The following is a 25659-nucleotide window of genomic DNA, read 5'->3' as shown; positions in this document are numbered from 1 at the left end:
GCTCAACACCCACCCCGACTTGGCGACCAGTTGAGGCTTTCCAGTGGATCTCGAGGGGCACTCCAGTCCGATACCTCGGCTGACAGGTTGGCACTGATATCTCTTCCGAGCAGCAGCTCGCTCCGCTTCTTCTGAGTATTCAGAAGAAGCTTCTATATTGGAGCTCGGCGAGGCTATCCCTTGCAAGCAGAGTGGTGGTGGCGAACCAGGTACTGCTTGCCACCAGTGGAAGTGTGGTTGCACACAATGCAAGTCAGCAATCACAGTCTTTGAGTGGACCAGGAGAGCATGGTTGTCACGGTATGAAAATACGATACTGTACGGGAATTTTTGGTACGATATGAAATTTTCGGATACCGTACGATAAAATACGGTTTTTATTTTTTACACTTACAACCTATGGAGCTTCAAGCTTGAATGTGAGGGAAGGTTGGGAGGGGAGGAGTCTACAGTGCTTGAGGAACCAGAACATGGATATGTGTCTCTCCCAGTTGGATCTCCCGATTGTCTCCAAAAAAGAACCTGGATGGGTAATGCAATACCAAAGGTCTCCCAGTGTAGCGTTTATGACCAAGGGACCGTCCTTGCACAAATACGAGCAGTGCATCTAGAGTGATAAGTTTAGGGACTCCTCTCTAGATCAAAATGGCCATGTCCAAATCTTCTCCCTCGTACATAACTTGAGAATCTAATTGTCTAGCCTACCTATACCAGGGATCTCTAAGTGACGTAGCAAGATTCTCTCATCCTACCAATCAAGTGTACACTACCAGTCTACCTCGCCAGATTTTTTAGGTCTCTCAACAACCCCATATGGAATACTGAGTGGACACGAAAGTTACGAAGTACTGCGAGCATTTGGGATCTTCGTTAAGCAGGGTTTCTATATTTTTTTAAAGCATTTGGAAATTTTTTTTTCAAGGAAAAAAAAATTGGGAAAAAAAAAACCTCGTACCGTACGAACCGTACGGTACGAACCCATTCGTATTGGTACGAGAAACAACTACCGTACGAACCGTACGGTATGAACCCATTCGTATTGGTGCGAGAAACAACTATGTAGGAGAGTCCTCATCTAGTGGTTTAGTTGATAGACCATGGAGTGGCAGGCTGCGTCATAATACCAGTCCTGCAAATGTGATTAGTACATCACATAAAGGCAAAGAGAAAGTGGTTGAGCCCCTTAGTATGCGTGACATTTCTGCAGGGCATTCTCATGTTGATGGAGAGTCTAGTGGCTCAGAGATGAGCCTTGATGAGGATCTTGGGTGTGATATGCAGCGGAAGTCTTTGTATTGGAAGATCCTATCACACAAATGCTCACACCGTCTTTTGTATCCTGAGTTTCGTGAGTTTAGCAATCCATTTCATTACTTCAAACTTTAAAGAGATGAGAGAGAGAGATATGAGAACTGTACACCAGATTGGGTCCTGAATTACCCACTGAAGGGCCCCCTATCCCGATAACGAGATAGTATTTGCTTTATTTCTTTAGAGAGAATGACTGTGGACTGTAGATAAGCCAAACGCAAGATCTCGGAGGATCGGAGAGTGGCTGATCTGTACATTGCTATAGAAACACCTCGATGACTTGATCTCGAGCCTATGCACTCTTCCCAAGGGCATGAGGAAGGGCTGCACACCTGAGGCTGAGAAAGAAGAAGGTGGACTCTTCTACACTATGTTAGAATGCTGAAAACACTTATGAATGCTGTGTTACCTTCACCAGATGACTGCTGCATGTGTGGATGATGCATAGAAGGCTGGACACTGATGCAAACAACAGATTCAGGGCTGGAAACTGCTGTAGACTGAACCTTCAGGGCTGGAAACTGCTGTGGACAGAAACGCTGAAGTGTAGAGGATGCTGTGGACTGAAACGCATGAGAAACAGGGACTGCAGGGCTGCTGCTGTACGGCTGGAACAGAAACGCAGAGAACTGTTGTACGGCTGTGCAAAAACGCAGGTATCTGCAGGCTGAATCTGGCGTTAAACTGAGCTGAATGAGGTGTTGAATCTGGGCCTGAACTGAGGCTGAATCAGGGCTGAATGCAGGTGCCTAGGGCTGGCTGAAGCTATGGTTCTCAAGGGGCTGGAGAAGAAAGCTATGGTTCTCAAGGGGCTGGAGAAGAAAGCTTATGGGCTCTAGGGCTGGATTAGTCTTGGGCTGAAAGCAAGGAGGAGGAGAGCTCTTAGCACAATGAAGACTGAATGATAGAATAGGCTCTAGGCAAGCCTATTTATACTAACTGGAGGTTGGTCATTTAATAAAGTTAATATTTATAAATGCCCAATAATGCAAATAATGATAAATAAATACTAATAAATATGGAAAAAATACCAGATAAATCCCAGTAAATTCCCTAAGGCTTTGGGGATGTTCGAAATGATGCATAGGCATATGTATGCATATTATGCAAGATGCAGAGTGCTTTCTGATGCAAACCCTAAGGCTTCTACTGACTCTACATGCATGAATGATTCTCTCCAAGGGACTTGACTGACTGACTGACCCACTAAGGTTGAGGAATGACCTACGTAGCTCGTGCCTGACTTATCCTGGACTGAGGATGTACAATGGGGTCACGGCGTACGACAATTATCATCCTATTGGGTTCTAAAACTGTACAACTGCTGCACTTCTGATGATGAGCCATCTTGTCACCATGCACTGAGTGCAGAGTGCATGTGACATTCCCTCCTGATTAGCTTGGCGGCAGGTTCATGGCTTCCAAGTAGTCCGCCAATAACTGGGGGTACTCCCGGAAGAACTCCTCGCCGAGCCATACGGCTTCGTGGGTGCCTCGATCTCGGAACTTCGTATAGAACTGACGAATCCGTCGACCGGAACCATGCTTCCATCGATGAAGAAGGATCTGCTCAGGCTGAATAACTTCTGCCTCGTCTACCACGTTTGGCTGCTGTTCATCTGAAACATCAAACACTTCTGGACCAACATATGATTTTAGCCAAGAAACATGGAAAACATCATGCATTGTCCAACTGGCAGGCAACTTTAACTTCATTGAGACATCACTTATCTTCTTAACTATTGGAAAAGGGCCAAAACTACGGAATGAAAGCTTGGGACAACGTTTGCCCACTTGTTTCAATCTCTGCTTCATGATACGCAAATAGACCCAATCCCCTTTCTTGAAGTGGACATCTCGTCTAGACTTACTTGCCTGTCTGCTATATGCTTCTTGAGCTTTCGTCAAGCGGTCTTTGACTGACTCAATGATCTCGAAAAATGCTTCCGTGGTTTTATTAGCCTCTAAAGATGGAGACACCATTCTCGTCAAAAGAGAAGAAAAACGGCGACCAAAGGCTGCTTCATATGGAGTCCGTCCGACACTGGATGAATGAGTGTCATTCAAGATAGCTTGGACCAACGGAAGATAGTGCTCCCATTTGGACTGCTGGTCATGACAATATGACTTGAGGACATTAAAGGCCAACTGATTATAAATTTCTGTCTGGCCATCTGTCTGGGGATGGAATGCACTAGACAACTGCAACTTAGTTCCAAAGTTTTCAAATAATGCCCTCCAGAAATGCGAGGTAAACTTGGAATCTTTGTCTGATGTTATGGTGCTAGGTAAACCACAAATTGGATACCAATGCTTGAGAAACAGACGGGCTACGTCCTCGGCTGTGGCCGTATGCTTGCATGGGATGAGCATGCAGAACTTACTAAAGCGATCCACAATGGTAAAACACTGAGTGTTACGGGATCCAGTGGATGCTGGTAGAGGCCCTACAAAGTCCATAGATATGTCGATGAAAGGTCCGTCGGGGATAGGCAAAGGTTGAAGTAAACCTGTCTTCTTTGTATGGGGAACCTTGACTTTTTGACAAATCTTACAGGCTTGTACATGTGCATAGACATCACGTCTCATCTTTGGCCAATAAAAGGACCGTTCTAATTTCTGGAGGGTACTGTTGATACCCCAATGTCCTCCAACTAAGGAGTCATGGGCATCATGGAGAAGAGCGGAACGCTTTTCCCGAGTAACACAGAGACGGTTCTTGTAGAACAACCAACCGTTCTGTACTGAATAGTGGCCAGGCTCAGAAGTGAGGGCCAAACTTTACTGAGTACCAAACTCAGGGGAGTCAACATATTGGTCTTTCATACTATCCAAGTCCTTCCCCGTGATTTCGAGAATGGTAGCTTCGTGGACTGCCTGGATGCTGGACTTTCGACTGAGAGCATCTGCTACTGGGTTATGCTTACCAGGGATGTATTCAATCATACCTCCAAACTGTTGGAAGATTTGACTCCACCTGGCCTGTCGATCACTCCACTGGGCACTTGGCATAGTCTGAAGCCACTTAAGTGCTTGGTGGTCTGTTTTCACTATGAAAGCCTGTCCATAAAGAAAAGGCTTCCAATGTTTGAGCGCTGTGATCACACCCAAAAGCTCTTTGTCATATACCGAATAATTCTTTTCGGCGACATCCAACTACGACCCCAGAGTGGACTTATTCCAAAATAGAGATGTATTCATCCTTACGGACACCGCGCCCCAGTATTCCGTCCTTTCCTTGTTTGTAAAGTTTCCTTGCAATCAATTGATAGGGGCGGCCTTCTTTAATGAGGTGTCTTGCTTGATCCTTGTTGATCGCGCTTTAGTGGGTAGGACATTAGTTGAGGAAATAACTTCCTCTCTCCATTCAAGAATCAAGCATAGTTAGAACAGGGGGGCATCTGGCAAGTCATCATCAACATCCACCTATGGCTCTCCGTTAGAAATGCGCGACATATGGTTGGCTAATACATGTTGGGAGCCTTTACATGCCATGTTGGGAGCCTTTACATGCCATGAGGAAAAAATCAAATTCTAGCAGAATTAGGAGCCAACTGGTGATTCTGCCCATGGTGTAAGGTTTATTCACCAGATAAAGAAGAGCTTGATGGTCTACAAAGATATGCCACGGGTCTATTGTCCTGCTGGAGGACTGCACCTATGGCTACATTGCTGGCATCGGTGATGACCTCGAAAGGTTCGTCCCATGATGCTAACTTTAATACAGGTGCTTCTGAGGCAGCTTTCTGGAGTGCACGGAATGCATCAAGTGCCTTACCTATAACTGAGACTTTCTGCTTGTGAGTCTTCACCCCCTTGAGCAAGTCGGTAAGAGGTGCTGCAGGTTGGAAAACTGATGGACATGGGTACTATAGGCCTGGCAAAGACCTACGAATGAACGGATTTCTTGGGCGGTCTTAGGAATATCCCAATCTAAGATCTCCTGAACCTTTGATGGGTCCAGTCTAATCCCATCGGAACCGATGATGTAGCCCAAATACTGAACTTCCTTAACACCAAAGATAGACTTTTTGGCGTTTATGTAGAGCTGATTATCTCGCAAAAGTTGCAAGACTTTCTCCACATCTTTCTCATGCTGCTCCGCAGTGGCTGAGAAGACTAGTATGTCATCAAGGAATATAAAAACACACTTCCCAATGTGGACTGCGAAAATCCTAGACATCATCTTATTGAACGTTGCGGGTGCATTTGTAAGCCCAAAAGGCATGACTACGAACTCGTAGTGACCACGCTCTGTCCTGAAAGCTGTTTTTGGAATGTCAGCTTCAAAAATGCGGACCTGATGGTAACCACTCTTGAGGTCGATCTTAGTGAAAAGCTTAGCACCGTCTAAACGCTCCAAAATGTACTCTATCCTGGGCATAGGAAACTTATTCTTGATAGTGAGTTTGTTTAATGCCCTGTAGTCTACACAAAGGCGTGCAGACTTGTCCTTCTTTTGGACAAATAGGATAGGTGCAGCAAATGGGGAGGAAGAAGGCCGAATGAATCCGGCTCGGAGAAGCTCAGATAACTGCTTTTCCAACTCGCCCTCTAAAGTCTTGGAAAGACGATAGGGAAGCCTGCTAGGAGGATCTGATCCAGGGACCAAATCAATGTGATGGTCCTCAAGGCGAGAGGGTGGGAGACTGGGTGGGAGATCGTCCCTAAGCATAATGTCCTGGTGTCTGGATAGGAGGTCTGCTAACTGAGGGACTGAAGATGTAAGGGATGCTACTAATGAGGGAGGGGCTGTTTGAGCACGAACATAAAGGAGTGCTCCTTCTGCTCCCTTGCGGATAGCTCGTCTGGCCTGGAGATGTGAAATCAATGGGATGCCAAGAATGCTTCTATCCCTCCGAATCATGACAGGCTCAGGAAAACCTTTACAAATAGTAAAAGTGTCCTGCCCCCAATCAGGAATAGGCTCATACTGACGGAACCACTGAATTCCTAAGATCATGTCACATCCCGACAAAGGTGAGACGATGAAATCTCGTTGAAATGAGGCCTTCTGAACTTCAAAGGCAAATTGCTGTGCCTTCTGGGAAATGTGGGTGCGAAGACCAGGTGTAAACCTGTCCACATCCAGATGATATGGGACTAAAGTGCAGTTCAATTTATTAGCCAACTGGGGAGAGATGGCGTCTTCAGAACTACCCATATCGAAAAGGACTACAAACTGTCGGCCCTGGGCAGAGCCATAGCTCGGATGAGGCTCTTCTGAGCAGCATCGCTCTCACCCTCCTGCTTAGCATCAAATACCACGGATGGCATAGGATGCATGGAAGGTAAAAGTTGAACTGCATTTGAGGTAGTAGGCGGGGCTGGAGGAGCTGGGGAGGCTGTGGCAACTGTGGCAGAAGGAGCTTTGGCAGCTTGTGCCGCTTGCCATTTGTGGCAATCCTTCTTACCATGCCCTATAATATGACAGAAAAAACATCTATTTTTTGACTGGTACTTCCTTTGCTCCTCTGGAGGAAGATAACCTCCAGTAATGCCTGCTTTAGCCTTTTCATCAGGGGTTTTCTTAGGTTCTTTATCCTTCTTACCCCCTGAACTTGAGCTATTACTGCTGTCCTTCTTAGCATCTTTAGAAGATGCGTTACCTTTCCCTGTCTGTGCAGCTGATTGCTGCTGCTGGGGTTTGGTACTGGACTGAGATGCTTGCTTGGGCTTGCCCCTGTTGAGCTTCATTTCTTCATTCGGAGCGAGAGTCAGAGCCCGGTCATATGTACTTGGTTCAAAGTTACGAACTGTGAACCGAATGTTGGAGTCTAATCCACGAATGAATTGCTCCATCTTGGCCTACTCAGATAGCCCTAACTGCTGTGCTAAAGTAATAACCTTACCGGAAAACTGAAGCACTGGGGAACCGTTCTGTTTGAGTCCATAGAACTCGTCTTTCAGACCGGTCATGTACTGGGGTGGGAGAAATCTGGTCTTCAGGTCATGGACAAAGATGTCCCAGTCAAAGGCTGTGACACCTGTGGCCTGGTCGGTATGAATACTAGACCAATGCTGCCACCAAGTGACTGCCTCACCAGTGAGATGGGGAGCCGCTAAGTGGACTTTGTCTTGTGGGTCTGTGATCCTAGCTAATGGAAAATGAGCATTAAACTGATGAACAAATTGATTAACTGATGAATGATCACACTTACCATCATACTTACTGAAATTTGGTTGACTGCGAATGATGGTGGTTGATGCTGCTGCGGGTTGCTGGCTCGTGACACCTATGACTGGGGAGACTGAGGAGAGCTGCTGATACCTCAAGTGTATGGCCTCCTTTTCCCGTTGGTGTTCGAGTAACATACGTTCTCGATCAAGCTCACGTTGGTGTTCCCGAGCGGCGAGTTCGGCCTGACGCCGGTCTTCGTCGATCCTGCGTTGGGCTTCCTCATAGTCCCGTCTTTCTTCTTTTTCTCTTCTCCTTTGGGCCTCGTCCTCTCTCCTTTGTTGTTCCATCTGAAAGAAGAGGGAGATGTAGTCGGGTGCTACTACTGGAGGTGTAGAAGGACGTGCTGCTGCTGCCTCCAAGAGTTGGAGACACTCCATGAGTAGCTGGTTCTGAGCTCTAAGAAGAGCTATGGTGTCTGATGTAGGCGGAAGAACAAGGTCTCCTTCGGGGGAGACGTCTTCCGGCTGACGAGTACTCTCTCTTGTAGACATGAATTGAGGCTGAAGATCTCTTCTCCCCTGCATCTTTTCAAGTAGGAGGGCGGCCGCCAACAGCTTGTGCGAGGTACGACCACCCTTAGGAGTCTTAGCCATTGCCTTTGGGATTGCCCGAAGGCTCAACAGATTTGGCAGCGGATTCTCCGCATCTTTGCTATGGACAGGGCATCGACCCGGATTCACTTGGGGTAATGTCGCGTGGGCCACCGAGGCTAGAGTGGTCAGGACTTACGAGGAGGATGGGGGAGGCCATACCCTCCAGGTCTCCCACCATCGTATTGCAGTAGTACCAGTCATAGCCCCACCTGGAGGTGTTTGGCGTCGAGGCACATGCCAGTGCTGGGAGATTTGTAGTAGCATAGCAGCTTGGCACATCTGGCGTGGTAGATGTAGCGAGGCCATCGAGGGTACCCACACTCTGCCGGCTGAGACCATTGGGAGCATGTGGCTCGACATCATTCACACCCTCCGCGGTCAGTGGGGGAAGCTGTAGGGAGGTTCTGACCCCATGAGGAAGCGGCGGGAAGCCTTCTTGAGACTTAGGAGGCCTGGCCCTTTCCTCGTTGATAGAGGCGGTGACCCCATTTGGCACTACAGACCACCCGTGTGGTTGTTCCCCCCCCCCCCCCCCCCTTCCTTCCTTTATAAGATAGTCTTCTCCTCATAGAGCAGCCAGAGGAGAAGCATCTCTCCCCCTTATGATCACTTGTTTCCTGCCCTTATATGAGGCGAGTTTGTATTTAGCCCTTGGTGGTTGTACTTAACCCTTTGTGGCTGTTTTCTCTTTAACTAATTGAAGGATCTTTTTCCCGGAAAAAAAAAGAGAGCATATGAAGTGGCACATAAAATATATAGTTTAAACACTTCACTCAACAATCAAGACTTAGAAAATCGTTGATGCTGCTTTTCGACTTGAAAGTGTGATCTGGTTTTGTGAGCTGTCTATTGATGTGTGCTTCCTTTTGTCTGATTGCTTTCTAATGTGCTTTTCTCAGTCGTTCACATCCTCTTCTTGACTCACTGTACATGTGCACATTGGTTTAAACTAGGCAAAAAGTATGCCCACACTCTTAAGAAAACAATGCTTTTCTAGCAGATGTCTCTATGTTGCAGTCAGATCCAGTAACTTTTCATTCGAAGGATATTCCATCACTCAAGGATTTCAGCAATGATGCACTAGCTTCCAGTAAGTGCGGAACCATTTTCAAGGCATCCAAATTACAATCCCTTCGTTGTTATTAGACTAGTTTGGTCGATATCTCTTTGTTTTTAAGGTGATGGAATGATTGATTTTATGGCTTCAAATTCCTTTTTTTTTTTCCTGGTGATAAGAAAGGAGAAACTGTGAAGCAAGAGCTTATTTAGGGTGTGAGGGAACTCATTTAGGGTCTTTTGAAGTACACATTGGTGAACTTGATATTCAAAGGTCTTGAGCACTGCATACTTTGTCCTTAAGCAACGCATGTAGTGCAGATGCTACTTGTCTGTATCACACATTGGTGAACTTGATATTCAAAGGTCTTGAGCAACGCATACTTTGTCCTTCAGCAACGCATGTAGTGCAGATGCTACTTCTCTGTATCACATTCTTTTCTTAAAACCAATTTTTTCTTTCAGCTATATGACTCTTGCTGCAGAGCTTCTTGAAGGTGGTTGAGAGCATGGTGGGGTACCTGGGACCAGGATCAGAGACCTGTTTCAAAACTGAACTGCAAATAGCAATACATTAATGTTCAAGAATCAACCCTTGGCTTTTCTTGGGCATTCCGGAAAAAATGCATCTTCCACAAAAACCCTCTGTCAAGGCCTGATTGGTGCTTTGCTAACTTGGACCAGCTGTGCTTACCAGGCAGTGCTAGATATACCTCGACCAACATGTTTCCCATCGGTTACATTGGAAAGAGCACTCCAGCTACGGTGTGCTGGATGTCCAAGGCCTCATTGAAAGTTGCTCATAGGCCAGCCTTCATGAGATCTGAGTGTTCCTGGAAGAGGCGCATGCATGATAGTGGAACTCCATGTGCTCAGACTCAATGGCCTCGGGTGACCTCCACCTTGGGGGGGGGGGGGGGGGGTAGGCCCAGCGGGGCGTGCAGTGATAGACTCAACCACGTGTCCAAGAATTATAGAGATAGAGAAAGAAAGAAAGAAAGCTATATTAACGTCTACGGAAGACCCAAGGGCCTATGAGACCAAAAGTAATACAATGGTACCATGGATATACTGAGCCATGGAAAGCTGAAAGAAAAAGTAAAATGAAAACATTTGACAGTACATGTTATCAACAGATGATCCTGTGTAGAGAGAGATATGCTATGATCAGCTAATGACGATACCCGCCTTGGCCAGAACCGATATGAGAAAGAAGGGTCAAAGGAATCTTTGCACATCACACCAGGTAGGACCAATACAACAAATGAATACGAAATCAAACAAATATGTCGATGAAGAAGCTTGGGTTGAAGTCGGTGTCGAGGCACAAGATCTTTGATGCTGAGCACACCACGAGGATGGCCCACAAGAATCTCTTCACCGGGCTAGTATCAAAGTATGAGTCAAAATTCCCAAATCTCAAAGATGACCAAGAGAACTCAATACCCAATTTGCAGTAGTTCTTGAAGTGAATCTTTTTGATAGAGCAAACACTAAGATGGTGCTTTAAGCCTTTATCTCTTTTGGTGGAACTTTGAACCGAAAATCAAAACCTTTGGTGAAAAGCTGAAAAGGTAGCACTTGGTGGCTGAGGGTGGCTCCACTGCACACGGTGGAAAACAAAGGTTCAGGGCGGCCTTTCAGAGGCGACGGATGGCTGTTGCGGTGGTGCTGCTGGCGGCGGCAGCATTGGCATTGTTGGCACTGTTGGCTGGCTGGATCAGGCAGTGCACGCGACTGTAGGTGGAACAAGGCTGCGCAGAGTATATGGGCGGCGCAACACAGACAGGGCGAGCGGAGACAGTAGGAGCAAAGTGGCATAGCGCTGACAGAGCTGGAAGTGATGGGAGGAATCAGGCTGCGCAGGAGGCACAGGGTGGCGCTATGACGATTGAGCTATTAGAGCAGGGTGGTGATACTGGCGGTAGGGTGCTGTATGGATGCAGCCTGGTTATGATGATGAGGAAATCGATGATGAACTCCACAATAGCCTCTACACTAAGGAGAAAGTCTCTTAAATCTCCTCGATGCCAGTACAAATCTGTAGGTCCCAAATCAAGGAGTTTGGAATGCTGGTGGTCGTACTGTTATGCCTCCGCCCTCCGAGATGCAAGAGGGCTAGGGCGTGGTCCAAGCAGGTGATACTTGTCAAGATACCCACTTTACCGGATCAATCGCATGCCCATTCATCAAGATAGAACTGGTTGAGGCGGGCTAGGTTTGGATTGAGGTCACGCCGGTCCGATATGGAGAGTTGTAAGCTGTGGGGAGAGCGACCAAACTCCAATAATTGCTAGGCATCTTGGCCACGGATGGAGAAGAAAAGCTCCTCCCAGGCAGTGCACTCCACTCTCGCACCTATGGAATCCTTCTTGCTGTAACATGTGGAAGCTTAGAGAAAAGGATTATTCTTTGGTAAATACTCTCACCCCTTTGTTCTTGATGATAAATAGCAAAATGTAGAGAAGATAAGGACTGGGTACCAAATACCCTCGCAAGGCCCCCCACAACGAATGGTGTATTTGCTTTATTGGATGAGTAGACTGGTAGAGTGTTGGCTATAAATAACTAGGACTGAATTGACAAGGATACCTTCCCTTGGTTGAGATAGCATTCAGCCTGAAGGAACTCTCTTGATCTACACTTTCCACCTTGCTTGGCCCCCTTGTTGGCTTGTTCTAGCCCTTGGACTTCAGCACTTGTAGAGAGAGTAAGATGACTTATGCTCAATGCTGCCCATTACTTATATATGACCCAAGTATGCTAGTCAGTTTTGCTCATATTGCTGTCGGCCTGCTCACAACTGGGTAAATCAGCATTTATTCGATTGCTTTTACACGTGTGAGCATTTGTTGCTCTTGCTGTTGGTAGCCGACTTGCTTCTAGGCTGGCCGACATGACTTCTTGGTGCCTCATAGGGCTGTCCCAGGCCTTGGCTTGGCCTTGGTGGCTCTTGGACAAACCTTCCATGGATGTCCATGAGATAGAATCCTATAGAGCCCATCTCCTAACCTATAGTGGTGCCCATGCATCTGTTTGGAAGCCTAATAAATGCCCAGAGATGGCTGGGACTTTTTCTTCTAGAGCTCCACAGACACAAGGAGTCCTTATTGAGATCCAGATTTTGTGTAGTTGGGTTCAGACCACTTTCAAGGATCACGGATTTTGTGGATCAGAGATGGCTAGGACTTTTTCTTCTAGAGCTCCACAGACACAAGGAGTCCTTAGTGAGATCCAGATCAGCTGTAGTTGCTCAAGGACCAGCACAGATAGCTCTCACCTACTTCTTCTATACCAGCACTCCAAGGGCCGATCCACCCACCATACCCGGATCACACGCTAGTGCAGGAGCTCGGTTGAGAGGTGGGACACTCGATAGAGCCATTGAGTTATGCAGACCTCGACCCCCCAGACCCCATGGCCCTTGCCCACGGCCACGTCTTCACCGGAGGATCCGGGACATCATCTCCCATCATCATAGGACCTTCTCGTGCCAGCTCTGTTTTACCACATTGAGCACCATGTCACAGCGGCCCATGAGGGATGTATTAGGGTGGTATGAGAGCTCTCTGCTCATGTACCTAGATGAGATTTTATAGTTCTAGATTTTTGTTATCTTTCTTTATTACTATTTTGTACCCAGGATGATGTACCTCATGGATATGATGTAACCTCTTGGTGTCATAGGTCATTTTGGCCCTAAATCACCACAAGGAATTGTCCCACAAAATAGCTAGTATGACGAGGAATGTCATGATACCGGAGCCCGTCTGAATCGGGAGGTGGCGCTAGGATTCACCACTAACTAGCAGGCGTGAGTGATCTTTCGGCGTCTCACACGGAGAAAGAAGAGAGCCTAGGCTTGAGTAGGAGCTATACCAGCTTTTCCTTTGGGAGGGACTATAAGGAGGCCTGGAGGATCTTCCAGGATCATCGTGTGCCGACCCCGATTACTTCACCCTGCACCTGGCACCTGGCACACCTATGCCACCTCTCTCTACCATGCCCGTGAGCAGCCACCTCTCCCCCATGCACCGGAACCTCATCCCCCACACTCTTCCTTCTTTCACCTAAGCACGGTGAGAGATGCTATTGACAGGATGCAGACTGGGAGAGCAGAGGATCATGATGGACTCCTCACCGAGCATTTCTCTCATGCTAGGGACACGTTAGCCCCTTTACTTGTTCACATGTTTAACATGGCTCTATGTGAGGGCTTCCTTGCCAGTTGGTCATCGAATACTATTCTACCTATCTTGAAATCAGAAGATCCCATGGATCCCACCAACTATAGGACTATCATGATTGGTCACACCTTGGCCAAGATTTATGGTTCAATTTTGGAGCATGAGCTTAGTAGATGGTCCGAGGAGAAGAGACTCAGAGCATCGGGGCAGGCAGGATTCAGGAGAGGGCACTCCACACTAGATCATATCTTTACACTACGGGGGATCATTGAGGAGGGGAGAGCTCACGGGCATCGGATATAGTGTTGCTTTGTGGATTTCGACAAAGCTTTCGATAGCATCCCACAGCTAGACTGATGAGAAGAGTGCAAGATATGGGAGTGGCAGCAGTGATGCTTTGGGGGATCATTACACTCTATGAGTCAATCACACGCAGAGTACGGGTTCCAGGAGGTGACTCAGAGATCATACACAACACTATCGGGGTGAAGCAGGGCTGCTCCTTGTCTTCTACTCTATTTGGTCTATACATTGACGAGATCTCGGATTACATAGACAGAGGGAGGACCAAGAGCACATTTAGCATGAGTCCTGATACCGATCCTCTTGTATGCAGATGATATTCTTCTTATTTCTGATTCACTAGAGGGGCTGCAGAGGCATTTGGATGCATATTACGGGCCTTTTGCGAGGACCGGCACCTCATTGTGAACCTTGGAAAGACCAAGGTCATGATCTTTAACACCTCCTCACATGGATAAGTAGATCGCATTACAGCTTACATACAGTGGAGAGCGTGTGGAGTAAGTTACCTCATATGTATACCGTGGGATCACTTTTGTTGGACCTCAGTTCTCGATGCGGAAGGCAGCCGAAGCTAGATTGATGAGGGGATATGCAGCGCTTGGTTCGCTAGAGAGGCAATGCTTAGAGATACAGTTTCAGGAGCCAAGGACGAAGCTTTGGCTATTTGATACTCTAGCGGGGGAGGTTCCACTCCCTCTTCTGAGCTGGGTACGGACCACTTTCGAAGATCGTGGACTTCGCGGATCAAAGATGCCTGGGACTTTTTCTTCTAGAGTACCGTAGACATAGGGAGTCCTTAGTGAGATCCAGATCAGCTGAACTTCCTGGAGGACCCGCACATAAGAGCTCTCACCGACTTCTTCCATACTAGCACTCTGAGGGCTGATCCGCCCATCATACCCGGACCACAGGCTCGTGCAGGAGCTCGAGCAAGAGGTGTGACACTCGACAGAGCCACTGAGTTATGCAGAGGTCGATGCCCCAGACCCCTTGGCCTTCGCCCTCGCCCACGCCACCACAGGAGGATCCGGCCATCATCTCCTATGATGATGAGTGGAGAAACCTTTACCGCAGTCTCCGAGTGCAGAGGGCTCGCGGGGATCACCCAGAGACAGGCAGGCAGGAGGATGCATACTCTCACCCGCCGTAAGTGGCGAGCTTATGAGGAGGCTCAGTACTGGGACACACATCACATGCTCATGAGCAGAGATGCTGCTGCTGCTTGGAGGAGACTCAGAGAGCCCCGTCCTCCCACACCTATTACCGATCCTCAGACCTAGCAGACATATGCAGAGAGACTTTATGATGTGCCTGCACAGCCCCCTATACCACAACCCACAGAGTCATGCTCCACAGTCTCCACCTTCTTCACCCCACCTATGGTTAGGAGGGCCATATGCCGACTCCAACATGGACGGGCGACAGATCATACAGGATTATAGGGAGAGCATCTCATCTATGCTATTGATACATTGGCACCATTTCTTGCTCATCTCTTCAACAGAGCTCTGTCAGAGGGGTTTTCGGCTGAGTGGACGATGCACACTATTGTGCCGATCCATAAAGCGGGAGATGTACTAGACCCCGGGAACTACAGGACCATCATGATTGGCCATATATTGGCCAAACTATACGGGGCAGTTTTGGAGGCAGAGCTGAGCACTCATGCAGAGGTTGGGGGATTGAGAGCAGCAGGCCAGGCAGGCTTCCGACGAGCCTTCTCGACCATCGACCACATTTTTACATTGAGGTGCCTGATTGATCAGGCCAAGGCACGGAGGCAACGACTCTATTGTTGCTTTGTGGATTTCCGCAAGGCATTTGATACTGTGCCCAGAGAGCGCATCTTTCGGCGACTACAGACACTAGGCATACCTTTAGACATGATGTGGGGCATATACAGGCTATATGAGCAGGTCTTTGGGAGAGTCCGATGCCCAGGAGGCTTGTCCGACACAGTTGCTAGCACCATTGGTGTGAAGCAGGGGTGCCTGCTCTCCCCTACGCTCTTTGGGGTCTATATTGATGAGGTGGTCGATTACATCACACAGGGAGGAGGCTCTGGGGTTGAGCTATCAGGTATTACTGTCCATGTTATGCTTTATGCTGATGACATCGTCTTGGTATCCGACGCGCAGGTTGGGCTTCAAAGACACCTTGTGGCTCTTGATGACTTCTGCGCACAGCAGGGTCTCATAGTGAACCTTGGGAAAACCAAGGTTATGATCTTCCTTACCTCACCCGCAGTCAGGAGCCACACTACTCTCACATTAGCAGGAGGGCGGGTCGAGGTGGTGAGCTCTTATGTTTACCTTGGCATCACATTTATTAGCTCAGCTGGACGCTTCTCCTCTTTCTTTTCTTCCGATGACCGGAAGAAACACAGTTGTATTATTTTTTGTCTCATAGGCCGACTTTGGCCTCTCGTAGACGTTAATCTCTCTCTCTCTCTCTCTCTCTCTCTCTCTCTCATAGGTCATTATGGCCTTTTGAAGAAGTTAATATAACATTTCATTTCATTTCTCTCTCTCTCTCATCTTCACGAACGTTGTTTGTCAAGCAAGAAGCTTGATTTTGCCTCTAGAGCCTTGGTAGCCAACCAAATGTTGCTAGCAACTGCTTTGAATGTCACGTTGTGTTGGATTTTTCATAAGGGATGCATTTGTCAGCTTCGTCGGCTTTTTCATAAGGAATGCGTTGGATGCATTAGTCAGGATTAGATGGCACTATACACTCCAGGGTGAGAGTGTCTTGGGATACCATTATTATGCCTAAGCAAGAGGGAGGATCGACATCATTGATCCGGAGGTGCAGTGTAAGGCTTTATTTTGTAAGCTGGTGGTCAGAGGATTTCTTATTGGCACTAAGCCTTGGAAGGACCTTCTTCTATAGCATATTATGAGGTGCACTTTGATTAGGGGAGGTGAGTGGATTACAGCCCACATTTTATCATCTCGGGTGTAGAGCACCGACCACGTTCTTCGCCCTTGGTGAGATCTCTTCTACGAGCTTGGGATTGCCTGAGGAGCTTCTTGGTTCATATTCCTTCACGGTCACTTGAGAAGGTCTGCTTGACGCCTCGATACGTTGCTTCAAGGGACCATTAAGTCCTGGAAGCAGCACAAAATCCTCTAAGGGCCCATTGTCACAAGCCGACACCATAACCCTGGGAACAACATCAGCCGACAGTGACTACCTGGGCAGTAGAATTGGGGAATGCTGGGATGACGGGCATTCGTACGACCAGCCCAAAGGCTGCCCCAATGGCCTCCAAAAATGGCCAATAAGCATGAGAAAGACATGGGAATCTGAGTAATAGGGTAGCGGTGCCAGTCTTCTATGACAAGGTCGAAGTAGCTGGTGTAAGGTAGGAAGAAAATCTTCCTTGGGCCCAAAGGCATAGGACTGCCCTTGAACACTTTTGAGGCTGCCTCCTCTACCTCAAAGTCTACTTGGAAGAATCCTCTCCCAAGTAGCCTTACATCTTTAAATTGGAGCGCAAAGTCCGAAGGCAATGCTGCCAGCACCCAGTCACGGGGCTGGATGTGTGAGGGGTGAGAGCCAAAGATTTTTCCAATGAGCGTCGTCTAGGAGTCTTTCTTGATTTCGGCGAAGATGGCCACAAGCTTGCTTGAAAGAAATGGATGGTTCGCCCAGCCAGAGGGGATTTATTAGCCATGATGCTAATGAGGAAAGAAAGCTGACTTGAACCCCGATTGAGAGTAATCCTTACTTGAGGGAGGCGAAGGAGAAGGGCAGCGAAGAGGAAGGAGGCTAGGAGGAAAGCAGGAGGAGGAGAGGGCGGCAAAGGGGACGGGTGTTGGCGCAGGACACAAAGCAGGGGGGGTAGGAAGAAGGGTTGGAAGGCATCAATGAAGGGGGGGGGGGTGGAGAGGAGTGTGCAGCCGAGAGGGGAAAAGGCGGCGGGAAGGCCGTAGAGGGCAGAGGCGGAGGGTTGGAGGAGAAGGTGGGCAGGTGAAATGGCGGGCATGAGAGAAGGCAGGTAGGTGAAGAGCATGGTCACGATGAAACTCGTTTCGGTGGGTTTGAAACTCGTTTCATGTCTCAGTGTTGAAACGTTTCATGTGCACATTGAAACCATATTGTTTCATGTGGTGAAAAAGGTTGTGATTTTGTGTGCTTTTTATCTTTTATAATTCTTTCTCTTTTCTTCTTTCATCATATTTGTTCTTTTCTCTTCTCTCTTGTATGTCTTCTTGTTTACTGATGATAATTATGCTAATAGCATCTTATAACTATTGGCTAGTACCTTCACATTTTATGTATATGATCATTTTGGTCCAACGTTTCACTGTCCACCTACCTAGTGTTGAAACGTTTTATTCCAAAATAAATCGTTTCAGCATCGTTTCGTTTCAATAGTGAAACGTTTCGCGGTGACGTTGCTGAAGAGGCGGCCAAGAAAGAAATAAAGAAAGATATATTAAGCGTCTCCTAAAGACCCAATTGGCCTATGAGACTAAAGTGATACAATAATGTCCATGTCATATCTCATCATGGAACAGAAAATAAAATAGAAACAAAACATAGCTATCTCACTAGAGTGATACAAAACTGTCCATGAAATCTCATCATGAAATACTAGGAACATGGAACATGAGAAGAGCATCAGCCCCCAATAGATGGTATACCACTCTCCAAAATATCAAGCATGGGTCTAATGAGTATGGCCGAGAGGTCTCCCTCAGGTACGTCACGTGGAAAGGTAGCTCGATGGTGGTGGAGCATGTCTTGGATCCAGAGATGATGAGGGGATTGTGGCTGACGACTGGGGGGCTGGGGGTGTTGGACACACTGGAATGTGGAGGCCCGGTCCGAGATAACTCCTCTCGGGTGAGGTGGGTCCGGGCCCTAGTGGGTCCACAGGATCCACTATATGGGCGTCCTCCTCCTGGGTCCGGAGCAGTCTGAGGTGGGTGCACAGGATCCACTTTATGGGTGTCCTCCACCTCCTTTGGAGACCGGAAGAAACTAGTGATGGTTGGTTGGCGAGGGAGGGGTCGGGGTGGTTGGGGCCGAAGCTCTCTCAAGAAAGTGTCCTTGTGTTTGCGGAGCTCAAACAAGAAGAGCTCTAGGCAACGCTGGTCCGGGAAGTCAATGATCTTGGAGAGTGGACCAAATCCCTCACGAGACAGACAGTGGAACCTCTCGTGGATCTCATAGTATACTGAGCAGCGACATAATTAATGCTCCTCTGTCTCAACCTCTGCGTGGCATAATTTGCAGATTCAGCTCCTGGGCTCTGAAGACGCGCTTAGCTCTATCTGTCTCCACTTTGAGGTGGTGGGATGAAACTTGTATTTGGCTGATCGCAATGGCATGGGACATTTGAACACGTAGGTAGCCCGCCTGCCGGATGAATTCATTCTCAGTGAGCGTGAGGATGTGATCTTTGTAGAAGTGCATCTTTGTTGGGATCTCCAAAGGTGTGATCCATGTGTAATGGGTGTAGAGGCTGAGAAGATCTAAACCCGGTTGGTGTCCTCATGAGAGAGCTGGAGAAAAGGGGAGTTCAAACTGTACTAAAGGATTGGTAGGCGGTCCATGCGGAGCCCATAGATTGAAAACCAAGTGGAAACTAAGGCATACCATACTCCAGCGTGGCCCTCGAGTGCTAGCTGTCTCGAGAGCAAACTTTGCCTGGATAATATGGTGTGGGACTGATGGTATGCTGTGGATCATACGGGAGAAAGTCATGACGTGGGGCCTCTCAACTCGGGCCTCTCAACTCGTTGCCAACCCTCATCGGATAAATCTGGCCCCCAGAAGGCTGCTCCATACATCAAGGCTGGTGTGACGATGACGGAAGGCTGGAGAACAGATGAAAGGGTGGGCAGCAGGTGAAATGGCGGGGAGCAGGAGAAATGTGCTCAGACGCAGGGAGGGGATGCGTAGCAGTACGGGGAGCTTTAACAAATATCTCTTGATAGACTTTTGGGAAAACGAATCTGTGTTTCATAGGCCGATTTGCTCTCCCCTTCCCCCCTCCCTAACCCCTTGATGTTATTTCACCTCTTTCTTTTTTCCTCTCTTTAGGGAAAACACTGCTTTTAACCTGCTTGGTAGTTATTTTTTCTTTATTCTATTGAAGAGGAACAGGAAGATAATTCTAGTATGAGACTGTCCAGTATTGTTGCTTTCAAAGTGTTAATTGGTTTCTTTTATGCACCCTGTAGACAGGGAGACATGGCGCAAAAAGATAGGAGGCTTGTGGCGATGGTCCGAAGCTGTTCCACTTTTGGAGGAATACTACGCACAATATGGCATTGGAAGGATTGCGTCCGAAAAAGGTTATCTTTTTCAGTCATGTTGAGCTGTGTTTGTAGCTTTTTAAGTAAAGTCTACACAAAAAGAACCTTGAAAAAAGAACATTTATCTGGCCCTGCCCATCCTCTTTTTGTCATAAATATGATGATGGATAAAGAAGGTGGGCTTGGAGGGAAATACTGCCTATTTATCAAGAAATTCCACCACCCCTCTCTTTTGTGTTTGTGAAGAATCATAATACTAGTCACTCAATGGTTTGGAGATCATTGTCAAAAAATTAAGTCTTGGCATAGGGTGCATCAATATGTAAGATGTATTTGAGTAGCAGGGCGTAGCATACTATAAACATCAGATCCACGTGGTATGGGCGTAGGGTCTGTCCCCACCTACTCTCATCACCCCAGAGCCCCTACCGCCCGGAAGCAGTCAACCGCCTCCCTCTGCCAATGCCCCCAAAGAATTTTCCTTTTTGCTGCGTTAAAGTGCCATTTATGAAGAGCATTATTTTGAAGGAGGGAATTCTGGTGTCTTATTTTTCAGCCTTGCAATGTAAGGGAGGGAAGTTGCTACAGGATGCAAGTTTCTATCCATACAAAGGTGCTTGCAATCTGAGCATCTATATGGAACACCATGAGAAACTTTCTAAGGAGTTTGAAAGGCACAGTTCACGGCGTGCAGCCTGTCATATTGTAGTCGTGAGTGCTCGAAACTGTCCTGTTTTTTTGTTTTTTTTTCCAGTAGGTTTTCTGCGTTGACTAATAACTAGCAATTTTGTATGCAGCATGGTCCTAGTGGTTCTGGAAAGACTTGGCTTGCAAAGTCAGCATTGTATGGCTTCGTAATGCAGGGGAAATTAAGAGTAGTCCATATGCCCAAGAATGAAATCAAACATCTTCAAGGCATTTTAGAGGAGCTGGCCAAAAATTGGCAGTTACGTTTTGTTCTGGTGGTTGATGGTCTTTCTATGACAGATGATCTAGTGTCTATGGTATACTCTTTTGCTTGTAAACTCGAGAGAAGTTTTGCATACTTGCACATGAATATGCACACACTCACATATACCACTCACATGCCACAAGTTACTTGCATATTGAGAGAGAAACTTTGCATCAAGTGGATACATGTGCAAATACATCTCCGTATCAGTACAAAAGAGAACTCCTGTGTGGTATCATTCTTAGCCATTCATAATATCCAGCATAGGAGAGTCTATGATTGCGAGAGGCTCACCATGTCCACCACGAGTGGGGAATTTTCCTATGTCGCTAGAGAATCTCCCCAATCGGAAGCTGTCGTGTTGAAGGCTGCCACAGACCTGGGGCGCGTGGATGCTGGGTGCGCTGTAGCTAGCAAGTGCGGTCTAAAGTGACTCCAGGTGGTTGAGGCAGTTTCGTAGGGTGACTGGTCCTCTTGTGTGGGTTTGCGGGCTCAGGTACCTCTTTGTGTCGACGATTGGTGTTGCTATCCTGTACTTAAAAGTGGCCGATGTCCAAGGGGCCGAAGGCATCGGGCATGCTTGAATGCAGAGGCCCGGTCTGAGGTAACTCCTCTTAGACGAGGTGGGTCTGGAGCAGCCCGAGGTGGGTCTACACGATCATATGGGAGAGCATAATGACCTGGGGCCTCTCAACTCGCTGCCAATCCTGATCGGATAAATCTGGTCCCTAGAAGGCCGATCCATACATCAAGGTTGGTGTGATGAACATGGCCACAGCCTTAACACATATCCATCATCACTTTGCATAAAACATAAAGCTGGACAAAACATCCACAAATGCTGAAAATGGAGCTTTCACGTGTGACACCGCATAGAGGCCGGAATGGGCCGACCCCCCCCCCCCCCCCCCCCTTGGAGTATTTTATTACCCAAGGAGAATAATATCATGTACAAGCTTTGAGGGCCTTACTCTCCCCACGGGAGATGCCGGATTATCCCTATACAAATGCCATAACACAGCCCAACACAAGGCTACCAAGCCGGAACATAGACTATAGAAATGCCGAGCCAACAATATAATCCATATACCTCCGTGTGGGTACTGATTCTTCCCCAAAAACCATGGGTCTTCATGCAATAGAGCTGGTATAGCAAGTACAACTCTCCATTCAGCCGGTACAGCAGGTACACTGGTTGGTACAATAGGTACAGTGGCTGGTACAGCCAGTACGGTGGCTGGTACAGCAAGTACAAATGCTGGTTTAGTAGGTACAATGACTAGTACAGCAGGTACAGTGGTTGGTACAGCCAGTACGGTGGTTGGTGCAGCAGGTACAGCAAGTACAAATGCTGGTACAGTTGGTACAATGGGTGGTACAGCCAGTACAGAAGCTGGTACAACCGATACAATGGGTGGTACAGCAAGTACTGGTACATCTGGTACAAGGGTTGGTACAACGAGTACAATGGCTAGAAATCATAATAAATGATTAAATACCCTTGCCTTCAGTATTTCTTCGCGATGGAAGCCTCCAAAACAGTCCCCAACAGCCGGTATTCTTCATGGACAGCCTTCAAGTGAGAGAGAAAGAGAGTAGCCATCATTAGGGCAGCCTGTAACGGTGGTAGACGCTAATGTGCAGCAAGAGAGCCTCTATTAATGAAGAGAGAGGGCTCCAATTTATAGATTTGGGCCTCCCATGAGCTAAAATGGCAAGAGAAGGTTACGATGACAGGTGGAGAGCCACACAATAGCTGAAGTGACAAGTGTGAGGCCACTTGTCTCACTTTGATCCACTTTATAACAAGTGTCAGGCCACTTGTCTCACTTTGGTCCACTTTCTTGCCACATGTCCCAATCTAAGAGATGGGTCCTTCCATAATCTTTACCTCTAAAAATATCCCAATTGGTAGACATTCTGTCATAGGCACTTTGCCAACTGTTGTTATCTGCTCAATTCTAGATGTAATGACGCGAATAAAATTTCCATCGGAGTCAGGCCAAAAATAGCAACTCTCCTAAATTTTAGGAGTGTGGTCCTTTGTATTCTAGGATAATCCCCCATTCCCAAAGCTTGTACTTTCCAAATATTTAAACATCCTGGAGTCCACCAGACCCCTTTTAGAGTGGGAAATGTCCAGGTTGGTGACATCCTCCCGAGCTTCTTAAAAGTTGTGCGCAACTTTAAGCTTCAAGCCATATATTCGAGATATAATTATGTCCCATCGATTGGGCGACACGAGACAGTCTCAAAAATCCAATATAACTGAAGAATCCAAGTCCCAAAGAAATGGGCGAGACTAAACAAGTCTCCATAATACCAATATCAAAATCATGTCCCAAGATAAATGGGTGAGACAAAAACAGTCCCATAAGCCCAGATATCATAATCATGTCCCAAGATAAATGGGCGAGACAAATCAGTCCCATAAGTCCAGATATCATAATCCATGTCCCAAGTAAATGGGCGAGACAAAACAGTCCCATAAGTCCAGATATCATAATCCATGCCCCAAGTCTCCTACCAACAAGACATCGGTCCACATGACCCTTGGCATAGACATAAGTCCCGTCATGTCCACTTTACCACTTGCACTCCGTGTTGGTACTCTGACCACACACCTTGGATGAGAGATGGGCTCAAGTAACAAGATAAAACAATCACTCGCAGGCATAGATAACCTGGTGTTCCATAAGCATTTCTGCTACACATAGTTTATAGGCATTTCGGCCACCAATAGTTTGTAGGCATTTCGGCCACTAACTCACACTACCCTCTCAAGTGCCCATGTTCCCTTCCATCTGCTCTCTATTGTTCCACCCACACATGGTAGAAACAATCTTCAAGAGAGCACGTAGGACAAGAGAACACTACACAGGGTATGTTGTGCTTGTCACTACCCTTTGAAGTGCCCATGTTCCCTTCCATCTGCTCTCTATTGTTCCACCCTCACATGGTAGAAACAATCTTCAAGAGAGCACGTAGGACAAGAGAACACTACACAGGGTATGTGAATCATGAGATTCATAAGTCCAATGCATCCCAAATAAAGGGAGCCAAAAAGAATAATCCATAAACCTGAGGATGAATCCAAATCCCTAGAAAAGAAGTCCAGGAATCCATAGACCTGGATACCATAATCCTTGTATACCGTAACTCTTACCACATACTCTGTGCTAACAACACACCTTGGAGTAGAGGTGGACTTTATCCATAAAAGCATCATATCCATGAGATATCCAAAGATTTCTTCTCTATAAACTCGGACAGATTCGTCCATAGAAATTGCTTGTGAAGCCCAATATCTATAGAAATCTCGTCCAAGAAAGAAATCTCCATGGATATAATCCATCCCAATAAAGGGAGCCATGAAAAGAATTCATCCCATTAAAGGGAGCCATAAACAATGTTTCCCTGAAACCATCTCAAGGCAAACAACACCACCTTTCTCCTTGCATAGCTATACAAGGGTTAGTGAACATCAAAAACACTTCATAGTAAATAGCAAAAAAGCACCAACTTTGCAAACTCAAAGTATACTTAGCTGTTCTTTGCCAGGTTGGTCATGAAGCCAAAAGAAATATCTCCTCACCATATCCTTAAGATATCCCGAGATATATCTCCATATAGCTTGCCTGTAAGCTTGATAATATAATCCACAATATCCATATGGAAAGCGTGCTAAACGTGTGCACATAAAGCCAACTCCATACTTCCAAGATAAATTTTGTGAATTCATGAATCCTTAGATCAACAAGCTGTCTACTGCTCATGCTCTTGCTTCATAAGCTATGAAGCGGCTGGCCATGCTTAACAGCAATGATGGTAAGTGTGGTCCCCACTTGAGATCTTTTCTCTTCCTTATTGATAGAAGGAAGCCTCCGCTTCCCAAAAAGACTATGCTCTGATACCAACGAAACTCGCGGCGGGTGCCCGGGGACCTAGGGCCTTTGACACACTTGTTGATACCATCAATGCATAATAAAACACTTAAACATGGCCACAGCCTTAACACATATCCATCATCACTTTGCATAAAACATAAAGCTGGACAAAACATCCACAGATGCTGAAAATGGAGCTTTCACGTGTGACACCGCATAGAGGCCGGAATGGGCCGACCCCCCCCCCCCCCCCCCCCCCCCCTTGGAGTATTTTATTACCCAAGGAGAATAATATCATGTACAAGCTTTGAGGGCCTTACTCTCCCCACGGGAGATGCCGGATTATCCCTATACAAATGCCATAACACAGCCCAACACAAGGCTACCAAGCCGGAACATAGGCTATAGAAATGCCGAGCCAACAATATAATCCATATACCTCCGTGTGGGTACTGATTCTTCCCCAAAAACCATGGGTCTTCATGCAATAGAGCTGGTACAACAAGTACAACTCTCCATTCAGCTGGTACAGCAGGTACACTGGCTGGTACAGCAAGTATAGTGGTTGGTACAACAGGTACAATGGTTGGTACAGCTGGTACGGTGGTTGGTACAGCAAGTATAAATGTTGGTTTAGTAGGTACAATGACTAGGACAGCAGGTACAGTGGCTGGTACAGCCGGTACGGTGGTTGGTGCAGTAGGTACAGCAAGTACAAATGCTGGTACAGTTGGTACAATGGGTGGTACAGCAAGTACAGAAGCTGGTATAACCGATACAATGGGTGGTACAGCAAGTACTGGTACATTTGGTACAAGGGTTGGTACAACGAGTACAATGGCTAGAAATCATAATAAATGATTAAATACCCTTGCCTTCAGTATTTCTTCACGATGGAAGCCTCCAAAACAGTC

General features: G+C 47.0%; 1 protein-coding gene across 2 annotated transcripts in view; it reads left to right on the top strand.

Annotated features, from left to right (window-relative positions):
- The window catches only part of LOC147609707 (uncharacterized), a 55824-nt gene that overhangs the window by 22068 nt on the left and 8097 nt on the right, over nucleotides 1-25659 (top strand). Inside the window, exons 6-9 of one of the 2 annotated variants that reach the window (XM_086786853.1) lie at nucleotides 9086-9175; nucleotides 19832-19945; nucleotides 20463-20617; nucleotides 20704-20910. In XM_086786853.1, the coding sequence (XP_086642979.1) occupies nucleotides 9086-9175; nucleotides 19832-19945; nucleotides 20463-20617; nucleotides 20704-20910 (566 nt within the window). The remainder of the gene's footprint in view (nucleotides 1-9085; nucleotides 9176-19831; nucleotides 19946-20462; nucleotides 20618-20703; nucleotides 20911-25659) is intronic. The other variant, XM_086786854.1, reaches the window with a different exon arrangement.

Source organism: Cibotium barometz, chromosome 50, assembly GCF_041138505.1.
Source record: "Cibotium barometz isolate CiBa-2024 chromosome 50, ASM4113850v1, whole genome shotgun sequence".
Classification (NCBI taxonomy): Eukaryota; Viridiplantae; Streptophyta; class Polypodiopsida; order Cyatheales; family Cibotiaceae; genus Cibotium; species Cibotium barometz.
This window is presented reverse-complemented; position numbering and strand designations above follow the sequence as displayed.